Source organism: Tursiops truncatus, chromosome 9 (assembly GCF_011762595.2).
Source record: "Tursiops truncatus isolate mTurTru1 chromosome 9, mTurTru1.mat.Y, whole genome shotgun sequence".
Classification (NCBI taxonomy): domain Eukaryota; kingdom Metazoa; phylum Chordata; class Mammalia; order Artiodactyla; family Delphinidae; genus Tursiops; species Tursiops truncatus.
Window position 1 is genome coordinate 83,569,980 of NC_047042.1, and position 19,298 is coordinate 83,589,277.

Consider the following 19,298-nt stretch of genomic DNA (forward strand, 5'->3'; position numbering starts at 1 on the left):
AAACAGTAATATTCAACCTATCCTGCTTTTTTATTAGCATTTGAGTAGAAATTCAGATTACGTGCTTAGCTTGGAAGAATGCAGAGTTTCACCAAGGGTCATTAATATGGATCCCAGTGAGTGGCTGGAGGTGCGTCAAAGTAAAAAAAACAGATAAATTTTACTTAATTGAAGCTGTGGATTTAATTCAGATTGTCAGGAGTTAATATGGCTAATACTGAATAGCAAATAATGGAATGGAGACAACAGATTCAGTGAGGAGATTGGAGTCCATCAGGATCCTGTGGTAGCTCATTAAGATAAAGGTTTAAGGAAGTGTAGAACTGCAAGAACTGCAGTATGTATGTATAATATGAAAGAGTTATGAATTGTTAAATGGGAGGCAGCATCCCTAATGAAAAACAGAAAGAGAGGGCTTCCCTGGTGGCGCAGTGGTTGAGAGTCCGCCTAACAATGCAGGGGACACGGGTTCGTGCCCCGGTCTGGGAAGATCCCACGTGTCGCGGAGCGGCTGGGCCCGTGAGCCATGACCGCTGAGCCTGCGCATCCGGAGCCTATGCTCCGCAATGGGAGAGGCCACAACAGTGAGAGGCCCACGTACCGCAAAAAAAAAAAAAAACAGAAAGAGAAACTCATATACATGTCCTGTTAAACTTGATCTTAGTATGGATATTTTCTATTGAAGGCTATTTAAATGAGTTATCTAAATTTGTTGAAATGAGAAATAATGATGCAATGAGGACCAAGAGTTCAATAATAAAAGCAATATAGGGATTAGAATGGTTCTGAGTAAGTAATAAAGCAAAAAGGTAGAGTCATTACAGAGGTCCAAAGTGGGGAAAAATTTGTAGAATGTTGCATATATATGTTGTTACTGGTGTAATAAACATTCAGAGGAAGGAACGTTGCTGGATGAGAAAGGACACTAAGAAAGCATTCTGCCTTGAAGGCTTTTCTAGAAATTTTTCAGTAAAGAGTAGTTGTTGGAGGATGGAAGATAAGTAGGACTAAATTGAGACTTATGATGTTGATTACTCTTTCCACAATTTGCCCAAGATTTCAGGGAAGGAGTTATGGTAATATCTTGATGTTGAGTTAAAGTAAATTTTTTCAGATGGCATAGATTTTTTGTATACTTATAAAGTAAGGAGGAGTGGGAAAGTTTAAAGATACAGAAAAGGTAAGAACAGGTGATGGAATAACTTTCTGAGGATATGGGTGGGTGGGTATCTTTTGAACTGTGAAAGACTTGATTGTTAAAGAGGATAAAAGGAGAAAGTGGATAGTTTCAGAATTGAAACAATAATAGCCTCTATCTATTAAGTATTTACTATGTGTCTGGCACCACGCTAATCACGTTACTTAATTTCATTTTATGCTTACAACAATCCTAGAAGGTTTACAGAGATCAAATAACTTGCCTGTGATTACACACTCAGTGTGTAACAGAGTCAGAATTCAAATCGAATTTATCTCCAAAACCTACATTACTTTCTATTCTATACAGTTTTCAAGTTGAAGGAAATCACAATCTATAGAATTTCTATTTTTTTCTGTGACTATACGGAAAATATATTTTCTGAGATGAGACAAGCAGAGGTGATTGATTGTATAGATCTTCAGGTGATTGGTAAAATCCAGAATATCTGCAATGGGAAAATGCTGAAAGGAAGGCATGTGGAAAAGACTCTTATTACCACCTATGCCCTGGTATTTCACTTCTATTCATTGCACAGCAAAGACTTTGGATTGGCCATGGATTAAAAATTTTAGAGTTTCTAACAAAGACTAAAGAATAGAAAGGAGTCTTTTTTTAAGCAGGTAAATGATAGGTAAAACGTAAATCGACTACTAACAAAATTTTAAAAGTCCAAGTGTTGAGACTTCCATTGGAAGAATTCCATTTCTTTTCTCCAAGATGCAATCACAAGAGTTTATAACTAAGTTTTAACACCAACCAGCAAACCCTCTGAATTTAACAGAAAAGAAAGAAAATTCTCCAAATGACAAATTTTTATAGACAAAATACTAACAACCATCAAGCAAAAGAGTCCATAGCCAGCAGACCAAAGGTTGAAACCTCTGGGCTAATTTGTAAGATCTGTTTTAAAAAGAAATTAACTCCGTAATAAGGAGGGGTAAGAAAATCTCCCTATGCTTTCTGTCTTAGTAGAAGTGTTTTCTGTTGTTGTTGTTTTCTCCTATACTATATGTAACTTATGTAATTTCAATATTGTTGTTTTATGTATTTTGATATTGTAAAATTGTATTTATTGTATTCTGTTAGAACCACTCCCTGGGGTGTGAGGCACCTGAGTTATCAGTTATCCAAGTGAACCTGGGGAAATGGGAGGAGCTAGTATTCTCAACTGGGGAGAGCTTGATTCTTTAACCAATGAGTTCAGCATTTTGCTTCCAAAATTAAGTGGCGAAGTAATGGCATCCCTTAAAAAACAGAAACTTAGTGGGAAGTAAAATGGGGTTAGAATTTTGAAATATGGAGAGGTGCCTACTAGAAAAAACTGAAGAAGTATGGTGTATCCCAGGATGATGGCAGAAGCCATAGGGCTACATTAAGACTGGGCCCAGATACTGGTTTAGAATAAGGGTAAATAAAACTAGCTTTATTTACATAAGAGTACAGCCAGCTTAATTACTGGCTGGTGGACATAAGTCAAATCTAACCAGAGGGAAACAGACCAGGAAAGAAAGTGAAGCTAAAAGGGAATGGAATAAGAGAAACCTCATAAAGGGATAAAGGAGGTAATTAAAGGTTAAAGTTGGATGGCCTAATGCTCGAAGGAGAAATAGTGGAGGCCAGATAGGAAAGTGCCTTCCTACCCAGGAGCTTATGGATCCAGGGTGGCCGCAACTGCAGGTCCACCCAGGGCCAGAGGGAACAACCTGGGGTTCAGACCCAGCAATGGTGCCAACTTGAATCTACCTCGTGCTAGAGTTGAGTAGCCTGGTCTATCATCCAACACAGGTAAGATTGGGCAGGGGCTCCCAGAACCAACATCTAAAAAGGGAGTTGGGAGAGGGGCTAAGGGAAGACAGGTTAAGCCCCAAATGTAATGAATGATGACCAGGGATAACTATTTACTAGTGCTTTTACGATTTCTTGTAACTCTGTAACTTTCCCAATATTTGTTAACTTCTATCTGATTTTTCCTGTATTAGAAGTAAAAATTGTTTTTTCCTGTATTAGTAGTAAAAATTGTTTTTTCCTGTACTAGTAATAAAAATTGTTCAAAATGTAAGTGCAATGTGTGTGCTTATTTCAGTGAAAACTGGGTAACAGCTGTGAAAACTCTGCAGTGAATATGGGAAGAAAAGAACTCAGGTGGGAAAATGGGAAAAAGAAATCAAGTACAACAAATACTTGACATTCATAGGTTAGAAGATCTCAAACCCCCAATTTGTAAATACCACTGGCACTAGCAATTGGCTGTTCTTCACAGGCCTCCCCCACCGCCCCCCCCCACCCCCAAGACTGCATACAGGTCAAGCAGATTACAAGCCCTTCTCAAATGTGGATACACAGATGTTGGCTAAGCCACTCATTAGGCTGAGACATACTCTTAGACACTTGCCTCGTGTTACAGGACCCTTAAAAACAATATATTTTATGATGCCATGGATCTACTAAATAAAAAGTCCTTAGGATGCCCTGGAAAGAAACATCAGGGAGAAGTAGGCCATGATCCTTCATAGGAGACATCAGGTATATGAACCCTCACTAGTGGTGACACTGTTCCAACAGAAAGTTTGAGTTCCTTTTTGGGCTACCACTGTATACATCCAGTTTCTGTTTTATAATTAAATGTCCAGCATATTTTACTCAGAAACTTGGTTATAAAATTAGTATTTCTGTAAGCAGTAACTCATTTTATAAATATACCATCATTTAATTCCGGAAAAGAAACAAATTCTTGAACCCCAAACATCTGTCCAGACATTTAAGAGCTCAAGTGGTAATGCACTCTTAATCATATCTCTTCCATTCTGTGTGTTATTACCTGCTGTAGAGTCATCATCAGGTAAACGAACAAGAGTGTAGCATATTCCTGGTTGATTATAAGGTAGGCTGGGGACTGGGATACAACACAGCACTTCATAGGAATCTGATGGTTCCACCTGCACTGTCACTTTCTCCAGTAGCTGGTCATTGAGAGTATTGGTACAGTCAAACTGAAAAGTCAGCAAATAGGAAAGTTATGAAGGAGAAGAACTGTTGCAAGCAAGTTGTTCCTTCCCACCCATAACCCACGACTGAGTTCTGGAACCCTCTATACTTTCTAAACACCACGCATGTCTCCCCCTAAGATTTTTCCTGAGGCAACGAGGATAACCTTATTCTTGAGGTCTTTTTTGTTTATATTAACCAGTGTTTTCCTCCTTCCTGAGACGGAGTTCTACCAAACAAGATGGTAGAAGTCTGATAGCTGGCTGAGAACCAAACTGAAATCCAAGTTCTTGGAATGACACACTTATTTTACCCTGATATTAAATGATGACTATTTTTTCCACAGGTTATCCTTTATGCTATCCAACTTCTTCAGACATTTCAGTTTTATGTCTTTTTAAATTTAAATCATCAAAAGCTACCCATCACATCTCTACAGCTATGGAGTTAGGAAAGAAAACCAGATATGCTGCTAAATTTGCTTCTCTATAAAAGGAACTAGAATCATAAACTAAAAGGGGATTAACACTAAACCCCTTACTGGAGCCAGTTCTGGCGCTTATCTCACCTGGAACACAATATGATTGGTAAACATGTGCTTGATACAACGAACAAAATATTCTGTCTCTGCTTCTGTAAGTTGAACAGGCTCAGAAGACTTGAACAAGGGTCCTAGATTCATAAACTCAGGAATGACAGCCAGTTGTTCTATCAAGAAAAAAGGAAAGAAAAGGAGGAGGAAAGTAAGAAGACAGGGAAGACATTACTCTGGGTGTCTAAAATGTTTTAAGTTTCCATAGTCTTACTAATAGTTGAACACTCAACTAATGTGTCCCCAAGCTTTAGTGAAATAATCTTTTAAGTAAGAGTTTATACACTCAATTACTAAAAGCAACAGACAGACAAACTTAATTCCTAATTTCATAGAATTTGAGTTCCCTGATACAGAGTAAGAAAAGCATTCTCCGTAAGCTGGCAACTGGAAATTGGAAAGTCCCACAGACTCCAGGTAGCGCCCGCAACTGTAAGCTAGGACAATCAATATTCGGCCATACAACGAGCTCCCGTACTGAGAATTAATCAAATTGAACAAAAGTAGTGGCCTTCATTATACTTACAATGCCTCGGGTGCTAGGCTACTGCTTCTACACATCAAATCATCATACCTTGGAAAATGTCTTGCCTGGAAGGAGCCAACTTCTCGGGCTTAGTAGCCATCAGTGTGATTTCTACAAAGACAAGTATGAGCAATCAAATGAGCTTCCCTCCTACTATCAAGCCAAACATGCAGACAGGAGATGAGGACAGAAACGTTAAGCAGATAAACATAAGGTGCTATTGCTGAATCATACTGGGAGGTTCTCTGTCATCTTTTTTGGAGGAACACTCAAAATGTATTTAGTGAACATATTTTATGAAATAATAAAGTAAGTCCTAAAAATACAAAATTTGCTTTAATGAACCGAAATGTTTTTTTTAATTACTCTTAAAAGGAGGAATACTTTATAAAACAAATCTCGTGATTCAAACAGGAAAAACTACTTATATAGTACCAACAAAAAAAACCTGAAAATGTTGAAAGCGTAAGCTCTTTCATTTTTGGTTCTAACCACTACACACTTTGTTCCTTTATTTTTTTAAGCCTCCAACAGAAAAATTAATTAAGACGTTAACTAGTATCGGAAAATAGAAATAAGAGGTGACAGCACAATTACTGCTCTGAAACACACGGTGACAACTAACTTCAAACGCTGTAACACTTAGCATTAAAAAAAAAAAAATTTCAACCTGAGTCACAATTCATATTCTTGCTTTCATGAGAAAACCAGGGAAAAAATTTTAAAACCCTAATTTAAAAAGAATCATCCAGGGGGCTTCCTTGGTGGCACAGTGGTTTAGAGTCTGCCTGCCGATGCAGGGGACACGGGTTCATGCCCCGGTCCGGGAAGATCCCACATGCCGCGGAGTGGCTGGGCCCGTGAGCCATGGCCGCTGGGCCTGCGCGTCCGGAGCCTGTGCTCCGCAACGGGAGGGGCCACAACAGTGAGAGGCCTGCGTACCGAAAAAAAAAAAAAAAAAGTATCATCCTTCTTAGTTCTGTAAGATTAGAAGCAGTGACCATTAAAAGAAATATTAAAGAAAGTATGCTAACAGTGTATTTTATTGGTGTAAAACTACTTATACATAGAAAAACTAAGTGTTCCCCTTACCTGCTTTCTGTTCAAAGACAGCAGCCATAGCAAGAGGAATAGATTTCATATCAAAGGGCTTTTCTGAAGGCTCCAGTGTGTACTGGTGTAAGGCTTTCTCCATCCCTGGTACAGAGACTGTCAGACCTATGAAACAGAAAACTCTCAGCACTACTTCTTGCCAATCCTAGGACCCAGATAGGCCCAGATTTGTAATATTTATCTAAGCTTTCTAAAGAAAACTATAACCACAGATTTTATAACCTAAATAATAAAAAATAAAGGCTCTTATAATTCCATCCAAGGAAGCATAGGAGCAGAGCATAGGAATTTTCAACAAAATAGAAGTATCTTCCAGAAAACAAAGCAACAGAGACACATGGAAACGATGATAGCATAAGGGAAAAAAGGTAAATCCATCCAAGAGGGAGCTCAAGGAGGACCATGAAAAAGCAATATTCTTTGGGCTTTTACATACTTTAGGTCTCCCTAGAAATGGAAGTGCATTCAAAGACAGAAACCAAGCATTTTGCCTAGTGAAGCCAGCTCATATGCAAATCATCATGGATATGCTTCTCAGACACCATTTGTGGAACAAAAGTGTACTTGTCTCCATTCTTGGCTCTCACTGACCATTGAAGATATAGGTAGCGTTCAGCGCCATCTGCCTCTGCTGCAGCACATTCAGATAGAAGGTAGCTCTATCCCGTACCTCATCATCAGTATCCATCATACACCTGTCCAGGGATACAGAAGATACATGTCACAGCACCGTAATGATTTCCAATAGCTTTACCACTATACCTAAAGGACACGATCCAGGCCATCTGATACTGCCTTTATAAAAGAGCTCAACAACAGCCAACGGTGGATCCTAAAATCTCTACAAATACCGGGTACTGTTCTCAATTGGTAAAGAAATGGTGTCATTATGAATCAGAAGCACTACATAAGTAGGCATTAAAATAATTAGGAAGGACACAATAACATAAGGTAGCAGTTTGGAGTCTATTCTTGGATCTGCAACCACATGACCCTGGTAAAGACTTAGACTTCGAATATAATTTAAAAATGGTAATATTATACTTTCCAAGGATACTAAAAAGCATTCTGAATCCAGGCATGGATATCACTCAAATGGCAATTTATTTGATTTAAACCAGCCAGCCTTTGGCTTGTAATTTTTCTGCTTCAATTACAAGATGCAATCACAGAGTGTTTGCTAAAGCAAGTCTTTTCCTCATCAAATAGGGAGTCAAGGAGACCATGAAAAGCTGGTATTTTCAACTCTACATAGTGAATCTCTTTGAAGTTGGCCCCTGTTATACAAATTGAGGCACATGTATTTAAGTCACTTCCTCAAAATTATGCAAGAGAAATTAGAAGTCAAATTTTACATGTACTTAGCACATGCAAAATTACCAGAAGAATAAGAAAAATGCCATTTGCCCTGACTCCATCAGCTCTACTCTTAGGTCCTGCAATGCGTTTTGATATGGTACAATGAGGAATTCTCTATTCAGCCACATGGCATTCTTATTTTAAAAAGAAAAGAAAAGAAAAAGACATTCTTTTAATTACCTTTGTAAGAGTACTAGGATACTTGGGAGAAGATTCTCATTCTGAGCCCCAAATTTAGCCAAAGCACTCACAGCAGCTGTAATGGAGCATAAAACAAAACAACATGAATATTGGCTTCTCAGAGTCAAGCAGTCATCATTAAAAAAAAAAAAATTAGAGGAGTTTCCCCGTGTTCAGTTGGAATAAACTCTTATTGTTTTATTGTGAGTTTCTTGATCTTATTTCCTTGATCCATTTAAGCATAAATAGAAATCAGCAGGCCCAAGAGAGCTCTGAGTAAGAAAACCCACCATGCATTGAGGAAAAAGGATCATATGTATTCCTTATATGAGCTATCTTCCAGTCCAGCTCCTTATAAGCTCTAATCTTAAACAACCAGCCCCACACATTAAAAAACAAAAACCAAAACCCAAAACTCTATTATTAAAAGTCACTGTATCAACAGAGGTTTACTGCTTACTTAACCTTTGTCAGGAGTTGTGCTAGATGCTGGAAGCAGAAAGACAGAAGACATCAAGGAGTTGTACTCCAGTGGGAAAGACAGGTAAGTAAAGAGGTAGTTACAACATAGCACAGAAAGTCCATGGTAGGACTATATCCAGGGTACTACGTGAGGAGATAAAGGAATGTAAGTCACAATTGGAGAAGGAGGAGACAGACAAGGAGTTGACACTTATTACTTGAGCTAAAGTCTGAAGAACAAATACAGTTAGCCAGAGGGAAAAGGCAGGAAAAGAGCATTCGAGGGAGAGAGAATAAAAAGTACCAAGGCCCTCAGGCCAGACAAGAAAGTGTGGCAAGATCCTGGGACTGGACACAGCTGAGCAAGGCTGAAGCACTAGACCTGTGCTGGAGAGCAGGAGAAAAGTGAGAGACTAGAGACAAAACAAAATTCGGTTATGGTTCAACCTCAAGGCTATTATTAACGGGTGTTAAATACAGGATGAATCTGTGTATTTGTAGCAGAGTGTACTACTCTAAATTTGTGAGATTTTATGTCTAACGACCACTTTGGTAGCAGAGTGTGGAGAATAATATACTGGATATGGGCGAAACTACAAGCAGTCAGACTAGTTGGGCAACTGAAATGGATGGGAGCCTAATGCAGCCCTCAGGAAATCTACGAAAAAAGACAATGAAGAAATGCATTTTGAGGAGACAGAATGGAAAGAACTTTGCCAAAGGATAGATGGGGGTTATAAAACAATGGAGTAAGGTTCTAGCCTTGCAACTGAGTGGATGATATAGGTGAGGATTTCCGTTTGGGATAGTTTGAATTTCAAGCTGAATTTAAAGTGCCTTAGATAGCCAGACGTACAAGTTCACGAAAGAGACTGCAATGCCACAGCATATCAGCAGAGCTCTGGAAATGATCACCAGAATGAATGTGTATGTTGAGAAGACAAACCCCTAAGGAAAACTAACGTTTTAAGGAATGGAACAGAAGCTCTATAAATAAGACTGAGGAGTGATGGAAAGATGCAGGCTATTGTGGAAACCAAGGGAAGAGAGTTTCATGAAGTGTTTAGGCAACAGTACATCAAATTGACTGAGGTGAACAAGGGTAAGAACATTAAAGTGTCTAACTTGATTTTCCAACTAGCTTATAAGTAATTTCCAAAAAAAATAGCTTCAGAAGATTTTTAAGGGAGAGAGCAAGATTATAGTGAGTTGAAGAGAAAATGGAGAATAAGTTCATAGGGGCAGCTAGTAATAGCTCCTACAAGGTTACATAACAGGGGGAGTATGGTCAGTAGCTAGTGAGAGACAATGGATCAAAGGAACGCTTATAGTTTTAACAGGGGAGATTTGTACCAGTTCACATGCTGAGGGGAGGAGGAAGTAAAAAAAACCCTAAGACCTGTTTAAAAAGTCACTTAAAAACTACAGAGGGCTTCCCTGGTGGCGCAGTGGTTGAGAGTCCGTCTGCCAATGCAGGGGACACGGGTTCGTGCCCCAGTCCAGGAGGATCCCACATGCCGCGGAGCGGCTGGGCCCGTGAGCCATGGCCGCTGAGCCTGCGCGTCCGGAGCCTGTGCTCCGCAACGGGAGAGACCACAGCAGTGAGAGGCCCGCCTACCACAAAAAACAAAAAAACCAAAAAAAACCAAAAAAAAACACAAAAACTACAGAGGCAGAAAGACACACAAATTTCACAGACATTCATACTTATGACCATAACTCGGAAAAAATGGATGACGCCATCATAATCTTCCGTCATACCGAAAGTCAAGGGTTATTTGTCTCTGATACAGGCAGAAATCAGGATGGAAATTGGAATACAAAGAAATAGCTGTACATCTGGGGCTTAAGTGTGCTCCAAGATCCCACCATCAAATAGACGTTGCAACTTCATTTTCCAATTTCATTACCACCCCCTTGAGTTAATAAGCATTTCACAAGATCAGCAGTTACACCATTATTAGTGTTGCAATGACTCACCAGCTCTGACAGCCTCATTCTCCAGTACCACCCTATTAAAAATAAAGCGGATATACTTGGAGGGGACAGGCGTTCTGGGGCCCTCTTTGCCCAACAAATGTAGAATCTTAGTAGCCAGAACAGTGTGTTCACAGTCCTCGATGAATTCACAAAGGTGGGCTAGACCTGCCTCTTTACTGTCAGGGTTCTCTTCCACAATGCTGATTATGCAGTCCACAATGGCTCGCTTATATTCAAAGCCTCCCTGGCAAAAGAGAAAACTGCCATTCATTCTGAGGACACTTTTTGGAGAAATGCTTATACTCCAAGGCTCATGCTATAACATTCAGATTTCATTTCCCTTCCCATATGAAAAAAACAAAAGCATTTTTTTCCTCCAAGTGGGAAAGCCAAAGCAATATAGCATGTCTAGTAATAAGACAGAAAACAGAATTAGGCACACTATTTGAGATGCATACTGAGATGATAAAGAAAGCTGCTTTAAATACTACGGCATAAGAATTTAAGAGAGCAACTTCACATGATTAAAAAGTAGTGCACCTACGTCATCTCGGAGCATGTTGGAGAGGAAAGTCATCATGACGCTGTGCTTTCGAGGGTATTTCTGACAGAGAGCACTAATTGCCTGTACAACCACCACCTATAGAAAGACAAACAAAAAGGACATGCACCTTTATAATGACTGTACAACTACCACCTAGAGGAAAACACAGAAAGGACGTTCATCTTTATAACTTTAGCTACTTATGTACTGTAAGCTAAGAAAGCACTATAGTTAACTAAAATAACAATAATGGTTCTTCATGAAAGATAAGCAAAAGAGACCTCAGAGGAAAATAAAAAGCAATGTAAAAATGAAGTGTATTCAAGAGACCCCAGGGCTTCCCTGGTGGCGCAGTGATTGAGAGCCCACCTGCCAATGCAGGGGACGTGGGTTCGAGCCCTGGTCCAGGAAGATCCCACATGCCGCGGAGCAGCTGGGCCTGTGCACCACAGCTGCTGAGCCTGCGCTCTGGAGCCCGCGAGCCACAACTACTGAGCCCACGTGCCACAACTACGGAAGCCCGCGTGCCTAAAGCCTGTGCTCCGCAACAAGAGAGGCCACTGCAATGAGAGGCCTGCACACCACAACGAAGAGTAGCCCCTGCTTGCTGCAACTAGAGAAAGCCCGCGAGCAAGCAATGAAGACCCAGTGCAGCCAAAAATAAATAAATAAAATTAATTAATTTAAAAAAAAAGACCCCACCCCTTTGCTCCAAGCAAATGAGCTTTGAGCATATTTTAAAATTTTACATTTAAAATTTTCACATACAAATTTTAAAGTGAACAGTAAAGATAAAAAGCTTAAGGACTCATTTCCATAGAAGAAATAGAGAAAGTTACCAAAGAACTATTTCACAAAATGGTTTCTAGGAAATTTTTACCACAACTTTAAAGACCAGTGTCAAGAAGTAAAAAGAGTGTGAAATTTTACCCTACTTGCAAGTTAACAGGTTAGACTGCTACAATTTCATGGATGCTAGAAGAATACACAAGAATCCTGGATCAGAGATGAAAGACAGTTATTTAATGACAGCAGAAGCAGTAGCCAGGATATCAGCATTTGGGGATCAGTTTGCTAAGCCCCAGTTACCATAGGACAATGCAAAAAGGGCCAGATAATACTTGAGCCCACAGTAGGCTGCATTACAGGAGATTTTGAGATATGGAACTTGAATATTTTACAGTGGGCAGTAAGCATGCCAGTCCTCTATTCAGAAGGGAAACATTACCTTTATTATACTAGGCAATAAGCATGTTTGCTTTTTGCTCTAGAGGCAGGACTAGCTGTATCTTCTAGGGCTGTATGGAAACCGGCCATTTACTACTTTTAGGGAGATGCTGTATCTTTTGAGACTGGAAGAGATCTTGCACTACACAAAGGGGACAAAACTGGTACAGTAGGAAACAAAGGGCAGTTAGTGCCTAATTTGCCGGGTGTGCAGAAATGCAAGAAATTTATGGAAGACTGGAGAACTGTCTGCCAACCAGATAGTCCCAAATCTATATATGTTGTTTCAGAGCATAGAAAATGAAAGAAAACATCCACAATCTTTTATGAAGCATTGATATATAAACCTAATAAAGATGGTATACATACAAAAAGAAAAATTACAGATGGAAATCATTTATGAACATTGATGCAAAAATTCTAAGTGATACATTAGCTAACAGACTCCAACACTACAGTAAGAAAAGAATATGCCATGATGAAATGGAATTTATACTAAGAATGCAAGAATGATTCAACATTAGAAAATGAATATCATTCATCAATATTAATGAGTCTGAGGAGAAAAATCATGACTATATCCATAGATGCTGAAAAACCTTTGATAAAATCCAACAGTCATTCCTAATAAAAATTCTTAAAAAAATAAAACAGGAATGGACAGGCACTTCCATTTTACACACACACACACACACACACACACACACACACACACACACACACACCCTCAATCGTACTGCCAGCATATTACTTAATAGGGAACCCCAAGAGTCATTTACTTTAAGGTCAGAAACAAAACAAGGATGCTACTGTCTCAACTGTTATTTGCCATTATTCCAGCACTATTAGCCAATGCAATTAGATAGGAGAAAACAATTAGAGGAATAAGAATTAGAAACTAAAAGACAAAACTATCTTTATTTACAGATGATATAACAGTATATCATGGAAACCCTAGAGAATTTATGAGAAAACTAACTCAATAAAATAATTCAGCAAGGTAGCAGGCTGTAAAGTTAAAATGCAAAGATAATACTATTCATATACACAAATAATAACTAGTTAGAAAACACAATGAGTAAAAAAAGATTTATAACAGCAACAATAAAGTACATAAAAGAATTTTTAAAACATTCAAATCTAATATAAAAATACTATAAAATATTCATGAAAGGCACAAAAGTAGACTTGAACAAATTAAGAAATATCCCTTTTCTTCATTAGGATATCTCAACATCATTAAGATATTTGTTCTCCCCTAAGAAAACTTATAAATTTAACGTGATCCCAAAAAAAATGCCAATGAGTTTTTTTTGTTTGTTCATTTTGTGGTTTTTTGCCGCACCATGCAGCATGTGGGATCTTAGTTCCCTGACCAGGGATCAAACCCACGCCCACTACAGTAGAAGCACAGAGTCTTAACTACTGGACTGCAGTAGTTAAGTTACTGGACTGAAGTCCCGAGATTTTTTTTAAATGAAGCTAGACAAGTTAATACTAAAATTCATAAGGGAATATAAACATGTAAGAACAGCTAGGGAAACAATGAAAATAAAGAGCTATGAGAGGAGACTAACAGATATTCAAACATCCTTACAAAGCTTCTATATTTAAAATAGTGTGTAGTACTGATGCATGAATAGGTAAAGAGAACAAAAGAACAGAATAGAAAGCCCCCAAATAGACCCAAGTACATATGGAACTTTAGTATATGATAAAGGTAATATCTCAAATACTGGACAAAGACAGACCTTTAAATAAAATTTGGGGGGGCAACTGGATAGTCATTGGAAAAGGATAAGATTAGATCCACTTCTCATTTTACATACAATAATAAAATCCAATGGATCAGAGATTTACATGTAAAACATGAAAATATACATATACTAGAAGAAAACATGGGTGAATTCTTACACCCATTCAGATTCTATAGTCTGAAGGGAAAGGCTTTCTAACTATTACTCAAAGGCCCAATGTAATAAAAGAAAAGATCAACAAAAGAAGATGTGGCACATATATACAATGGAATATTACTCAGCCATAAAAAGAAACGAAACTGAGTTATTTGTAGTGAGGTGGATGGACCTAGAGTCTGTCATACAGAGTGAAGTAAGTCAGAAAGAGAAAAATAAATACTGTATGCTAACACATATATATGGAATCTAAAAAAGAAAAGTGGTCATGAAGAACCTAGGGGCAGGATAGGAAAAGATGCAGACCTACTAGAGAATGGACTTGAGGACACAGGGAGGGGGAAGGGTAAGCTGGGACAAAGTGAGAGAGTGGCATGGACATATATACACTACTAAATGTAAAACCGATAGCTAGTGGGAAGCAGCCACATAGCACAGGGAGATCAACTTGGTGCTTTGTGACCACCTAGAGGGGTGGGATAGGGAGGGAGACACAAGAGGGAAGAGATATGGAGATATATGTATATATATAGCTGATTCACTTTGTTATAAAGCAGAAACTAACACAACGTTGTAAAGCAATTATACTCCAATAAAGATGTTAAAAAAAAAAAGATCAACAAATTTGACTACATAAAAATTAAAAACTTGTGCATGACAAAAGACATCATAAGGAAAGTCAAAAGACAAATGACAAACTGGGAGAAAATATCATAACACATTTCACAGATGAAGAATAAATATCCCTAATACACAAAAAACTTTAACTGAGGAAACAAAAGACCAAAAATCTTATAGAAAATGGGAAAAAGATGTGAGCAGACAATATTAAAAAAGAGATATTAAATGATCTTTAAAAATATGCAAAAATGTTTACCTTCCCTCATCATAAAACAAATTAAAATTAAAACTACACTGAGACATCCTTTCTCACCCAACTGATTGGAAAAACTTCAAAATACAATATATGTACTCTATTGGTAAGGCTATGGGGAAACTGGCACTCTTTCGCACTCCTGGTAGAATTTAACATTCTCTACAAAACTACGTATTTATTTACCTTTCAATCTAGTATATGAACTTCTAGGAATTTACCCTGAGGACACACCTCCAAAATTTCAAGAAAACACGTGCAGAAAGTTATCCACTGCAGCATTATTTGTAATCACAAAATACTGCAGACTATCTAAACATCCAAGCATAGGAGATTCATTCAATAAACTATATTACAAAATGACCTTCATAACCTCCCAAGGTTTCCCAAATATTCAAAATGTCTACTTGAATATACAGGCTACATTTGTTTTTTAAAAGTAGATAAATACAAGAAGAGAGTAAATAGAGTCAGCTATACCTCTTGACTGAGAATTAAATAAAAATGAAGGAATAATATCTTTTTACTTTAATTCTTCTAACTGAAATTTATTGCTATTTTGATTATCTCTGACACATTCTCACCAGTTCTCTTCAACACTGTATTGGAAGTCCCAGTCATTTTAATAAGGCAAGAAAAAGAAAGGAAAGGTATTTGGATTGGAAATGAAGTAAAAATGTCTCCATTCATAGATAACATGACTATTTATATGGACAATCCTAAGGAATGCATATAACAACTACTAGAACCAATAAGGGGACTCAGCAAGGATATCTAATTATGGGAGAGTTAAAAAACAAAAAAGAATTTTTTTTTTTTTTTTTTTTTTTGCGGTATGCGGGCCTCTTACTGTTGTGGCCTCTCCCATTGCGGAGCACAGGCTCTGGACGCGCAGGCTCAGCAGCCATGGCTCATGGGCCTAGCCGCTCTGCAGCATGTGGGATCTTCCTGGACCGGGGCATGAACCTGTGTCCCCCTGCATGGGCAGATGGACTCTCAACCACTGCGCCACCAGGGAAGCCCCAGAAAACTATTTTTAATATACTAGTAGCAAACAATGAAATAGAAATGTTAATAAAATGGAATTTAAAAAGCATAAAATATTTATACATAAATTTAACAAAAGATGTGCAAGACCTCTAGAATAAATGCTATAAAACACTGCTCAGGGAAAACAAAGAAAACCTAAATAAAGGGAGAGGTACACCATATTCATAAACTGGAAGAATAAATAATATTAAGCTATCAATTCTCCTCAAATTGATTATAGATTCAACACAACCCCCATCACAATCCTAGAAGGCTTTGTTTTACAGAAATTATAAGCTGGTTCTAAATTGTATATGGAAATAGGAACTAGAATATTAAAAAAAAGAAGGACAAAGTTGGAAGACCACACATTTAAGAGATACCATAAAGCTACATTAATCGATACAGTGAGGTACTGGCATAAGATTGACAAATAGTTCGATAGAATGTGATATGGATCCTAGAAATACACCTACAATTATATGGTTATCTGCTTTTTAGACAAAGATGCCAAGGCACACCAATGGGGAAAGAGAAGTGTTTTAAACAAATTATGCTAGAATGAGTGGAAATCAGTATGGAAAAAAACTGAACTTATCACACACAAATATTAATTCAAGTTGGATCATAGACCAAAATGTAAAAGCTAAAACTGTAAAACATTTACAATAAAACATAGGAAAATATCTTTAAGACTTGGAAATAGACAAAAGATTTTTAGGACACAGGAAGCAATAACTGTGAAGGAAAAAAATTAATATATTAGACTTCATAAAAATTTAAAACTTCTGCTCATCAAAAGACACTGTTAAGAAACGAAATAGGGAACTGAAACAAGATGGCGGAGTAGAAGGACATGCTCTTACTGCCTCTTGTGAGAACACCAGAATCACAACTAGCTGCTGGACAATCACTGACAGGAAGACACTGGAACTCACCAAGATAACCCACATCCAAAGACAAAGGAGAAGCCACAATGAGATGGTAGGAGGGGCGCAATCACAGTAAAATCAAATCCCATAACTGCTGGGTGGGTGACTCACAGACTGGAGAACACTTAAACCACAGAAGTCCACCAACTGAAGTGAAGGTTCTGAGCCCCATGTCAGGCTTCCCAACCTGGGGGTCCGGCAACGGGACAAGGAATTCCTAGAGAATCAGACTTTGAAAGCTAGTGGGATTTGACTGCAGGACTTTGACAGGACTGGGGGAAACAGAGACTCCACTCTTGGAGGGCACACACAAAGTAGTGTGTGCATCGGGACCCAGGGGAAGGAGCAGTGACCCCAGGGGAGACTGAACCAGACCTGCCTGCTAGTGTTGTAGGGTCTTCTGCAGAGGAGGGGGGTGCTGTAGATCACCATGGGGACAAGGACCCTGGCAGCAGAAGTTCTGGGAGTACTCCTTGGCATGAGCCCTCCCAGAGTCTGTCATTAGCCTCACCAAAGAGCCCAGGTAGGCTCCAGTGTTGGGTGGCTTCAGGCAAAACAAACAACAGGGAGGGAACCCAGCCCCACCCATCAACAGTCAAGAGGATGAAAGTTTTACTGAGCTCTGCCCAACAGAGAAACAGTCAGCTCTCCCCACCACCAGTCCCTCCCATCAGGAAACTAGCACAAGCCTCTTAGACAGCCTCATCTACCACAGGGCAGACAGCAGAAGCAAGAAGAACTACAATCCTGCAGCCTGTGGAAAAAAACCACATTCACAGAAAGATAGACAAGATGAAAAGGCAGAGCGCTATGTACCAGATGAAGGGACAAGATAAAACCCAAGAAAAACAACTAAATTAAGTGGAGATAGGCAACCTTCCAGAAAAAGAATTCAGAATAATGATAAGTGAAGATGATCCAGGTCCTCGGAAAAACAATGGAGGCCAAGATGGAGAAGATGCAAGAAATGTTTAACGAAGACCTAGAAGAATTAAAGAACAAACAAACAGAGATGAACAATACAATAACTGAAATGAAAACTACACAAGAAGGAGTCAATAACAGAATAACTGAGGCAGAAGAACAGATAAGTGACCTGGAAGACAGAATGGTGGAATTCACTGCTGCGAAACAGAATAAAGAAAAAAGAATGAAAAGAAATGAAGACAGCCTAAGAGACCTCTGGGACAACATTAAACGCAACAACATTTGCATTATAGGGGTCCCAGAAGGAGAAGAGAGAAAGGACCAGAGAAAATATTTGAAGAGATAATAGTTGAAAACTTCCCTAACAAGGGAAAGGAAATAGCCACCCAAGTCCAGGAAGCACAGAGAGTCCCAGGCAGGATAAACCCAAAGAGAAACATGCCGAGACACATAGTAATCAAATTGGCAAATATTACAGACAAAGAAAAATTACTGAAAGCAGCAAGGGAAAAACGACAAATAACATACAAGGGAACTCCCATAAGGTTAACAGCTGATTTCTCAGCAGAAACTCTACAAGCCAGAAGGGAGTGGCATGAGATACTTAAAGTGATGAAAGGGAAGAACCTACAACCAAGATTACACTAACCGGCAAGGATCTCATTCAGATTCGATGGAGAAACTAAAACGTTTGCAGATAAGCAAAAGCTGAGAGAATTCAGCACCACCAAACAAGCTCTACAACAAATGCTAAAGGAACTTCTCTAAGTGGGAAACAAAAGAGGAGAAAAGGACCTACAAAAACAAACCCAAAACAATTAAGAAAATGGTCATAGGAACATACATATCAATAATTACCTTAAATGTGAATGGATTAAATAGTCCAACCAAAAGACACAGGCTTGCTGAATGGATACAGAAACAAGACCCATATATATGCTGTCTACGAGAGACCACTTCAGACCTAGGGACACATACAAACTGAAAGTGAGGGGATGGAAAAAGATATTCCATGCAAATGGAAATCAAAAGAAAGCTGGAGTAGCAATACTCATATCAGATAAAAGACTTTAAGAATGTTACAAGAGACAAGGAAGGACACAACATAATGATCAAGGGATCAATCCAAGAAGAAGATATAACAATTATATATGCACCCAACATAGGAGCACCTCAATACATAAGACAACTGCTAACAGCTATAAAAGAGGAAATCGACAGTAACACAATAATAGTGGGGGACTTTAACACCTCACACCAATGGACAGATCATCCAAAATGAAAATAAATAAGGAAACAGAAGCTTTAAGTGACACAATAGACCAGATAGATTTAACTGATATTTATAGGATATTCCATCCAGAAACAGCAGATTACACTTTCTTCTCAACTGTGCATGAACATTCTCCAAATAGACCACATCTTGGGTCACAAATCAAGCCTCAGTAAATTTA

The 19,298-nt window shown here is 38.5% G+C and overlaps 1 protein-coding gene across 2 annotated transcripts in view; it reads right to left on the reverse strand.

The window, feature by feature from the left end:
• Positions 1-19,298, reverse strand: part of COPG2 (COPI coat complex subunit gamma 2) — a 129,705-nt gene that overhangs the window by 33,582 nt on the left and 76,825 nt on the right. For both annotated transcript variants that reach the window (XM_033863273.2, XM_019923320.3), the window contains 8 exons: positions 10,943-11,038; positions 10,399-10,642; positions 7,957-8,032; positions 7,009-7,112; positions 6,397-6,522; positions 5,353-5,415; positions 4,755-4,894; positions 4,020-4,191 (listed from right to left, as the gene is read on the reverse strand). In XM_033863273.2, coding sequence (XP_033719164.1) covers positions 4,020-4,191; positions 4,755-4,894; positions 5,353-5,415; positions 6,397-6,522; positions 7,009-7,112; positions 7,957-8,032; positions 10,399-10,642; positions 10,943-11,038 — 1,021 coding nt within the window. The remainder of the gene's footprint in view (positions 1-4,019; positions 4,192-4,754; positions 4,895-5,352; positions 5,416-6,396; positions 6,523-7,008; positions 7,113-7,956; positions 8,033-10,398; positions 10,643-10,942; positions 11,039-19,298) is intronic.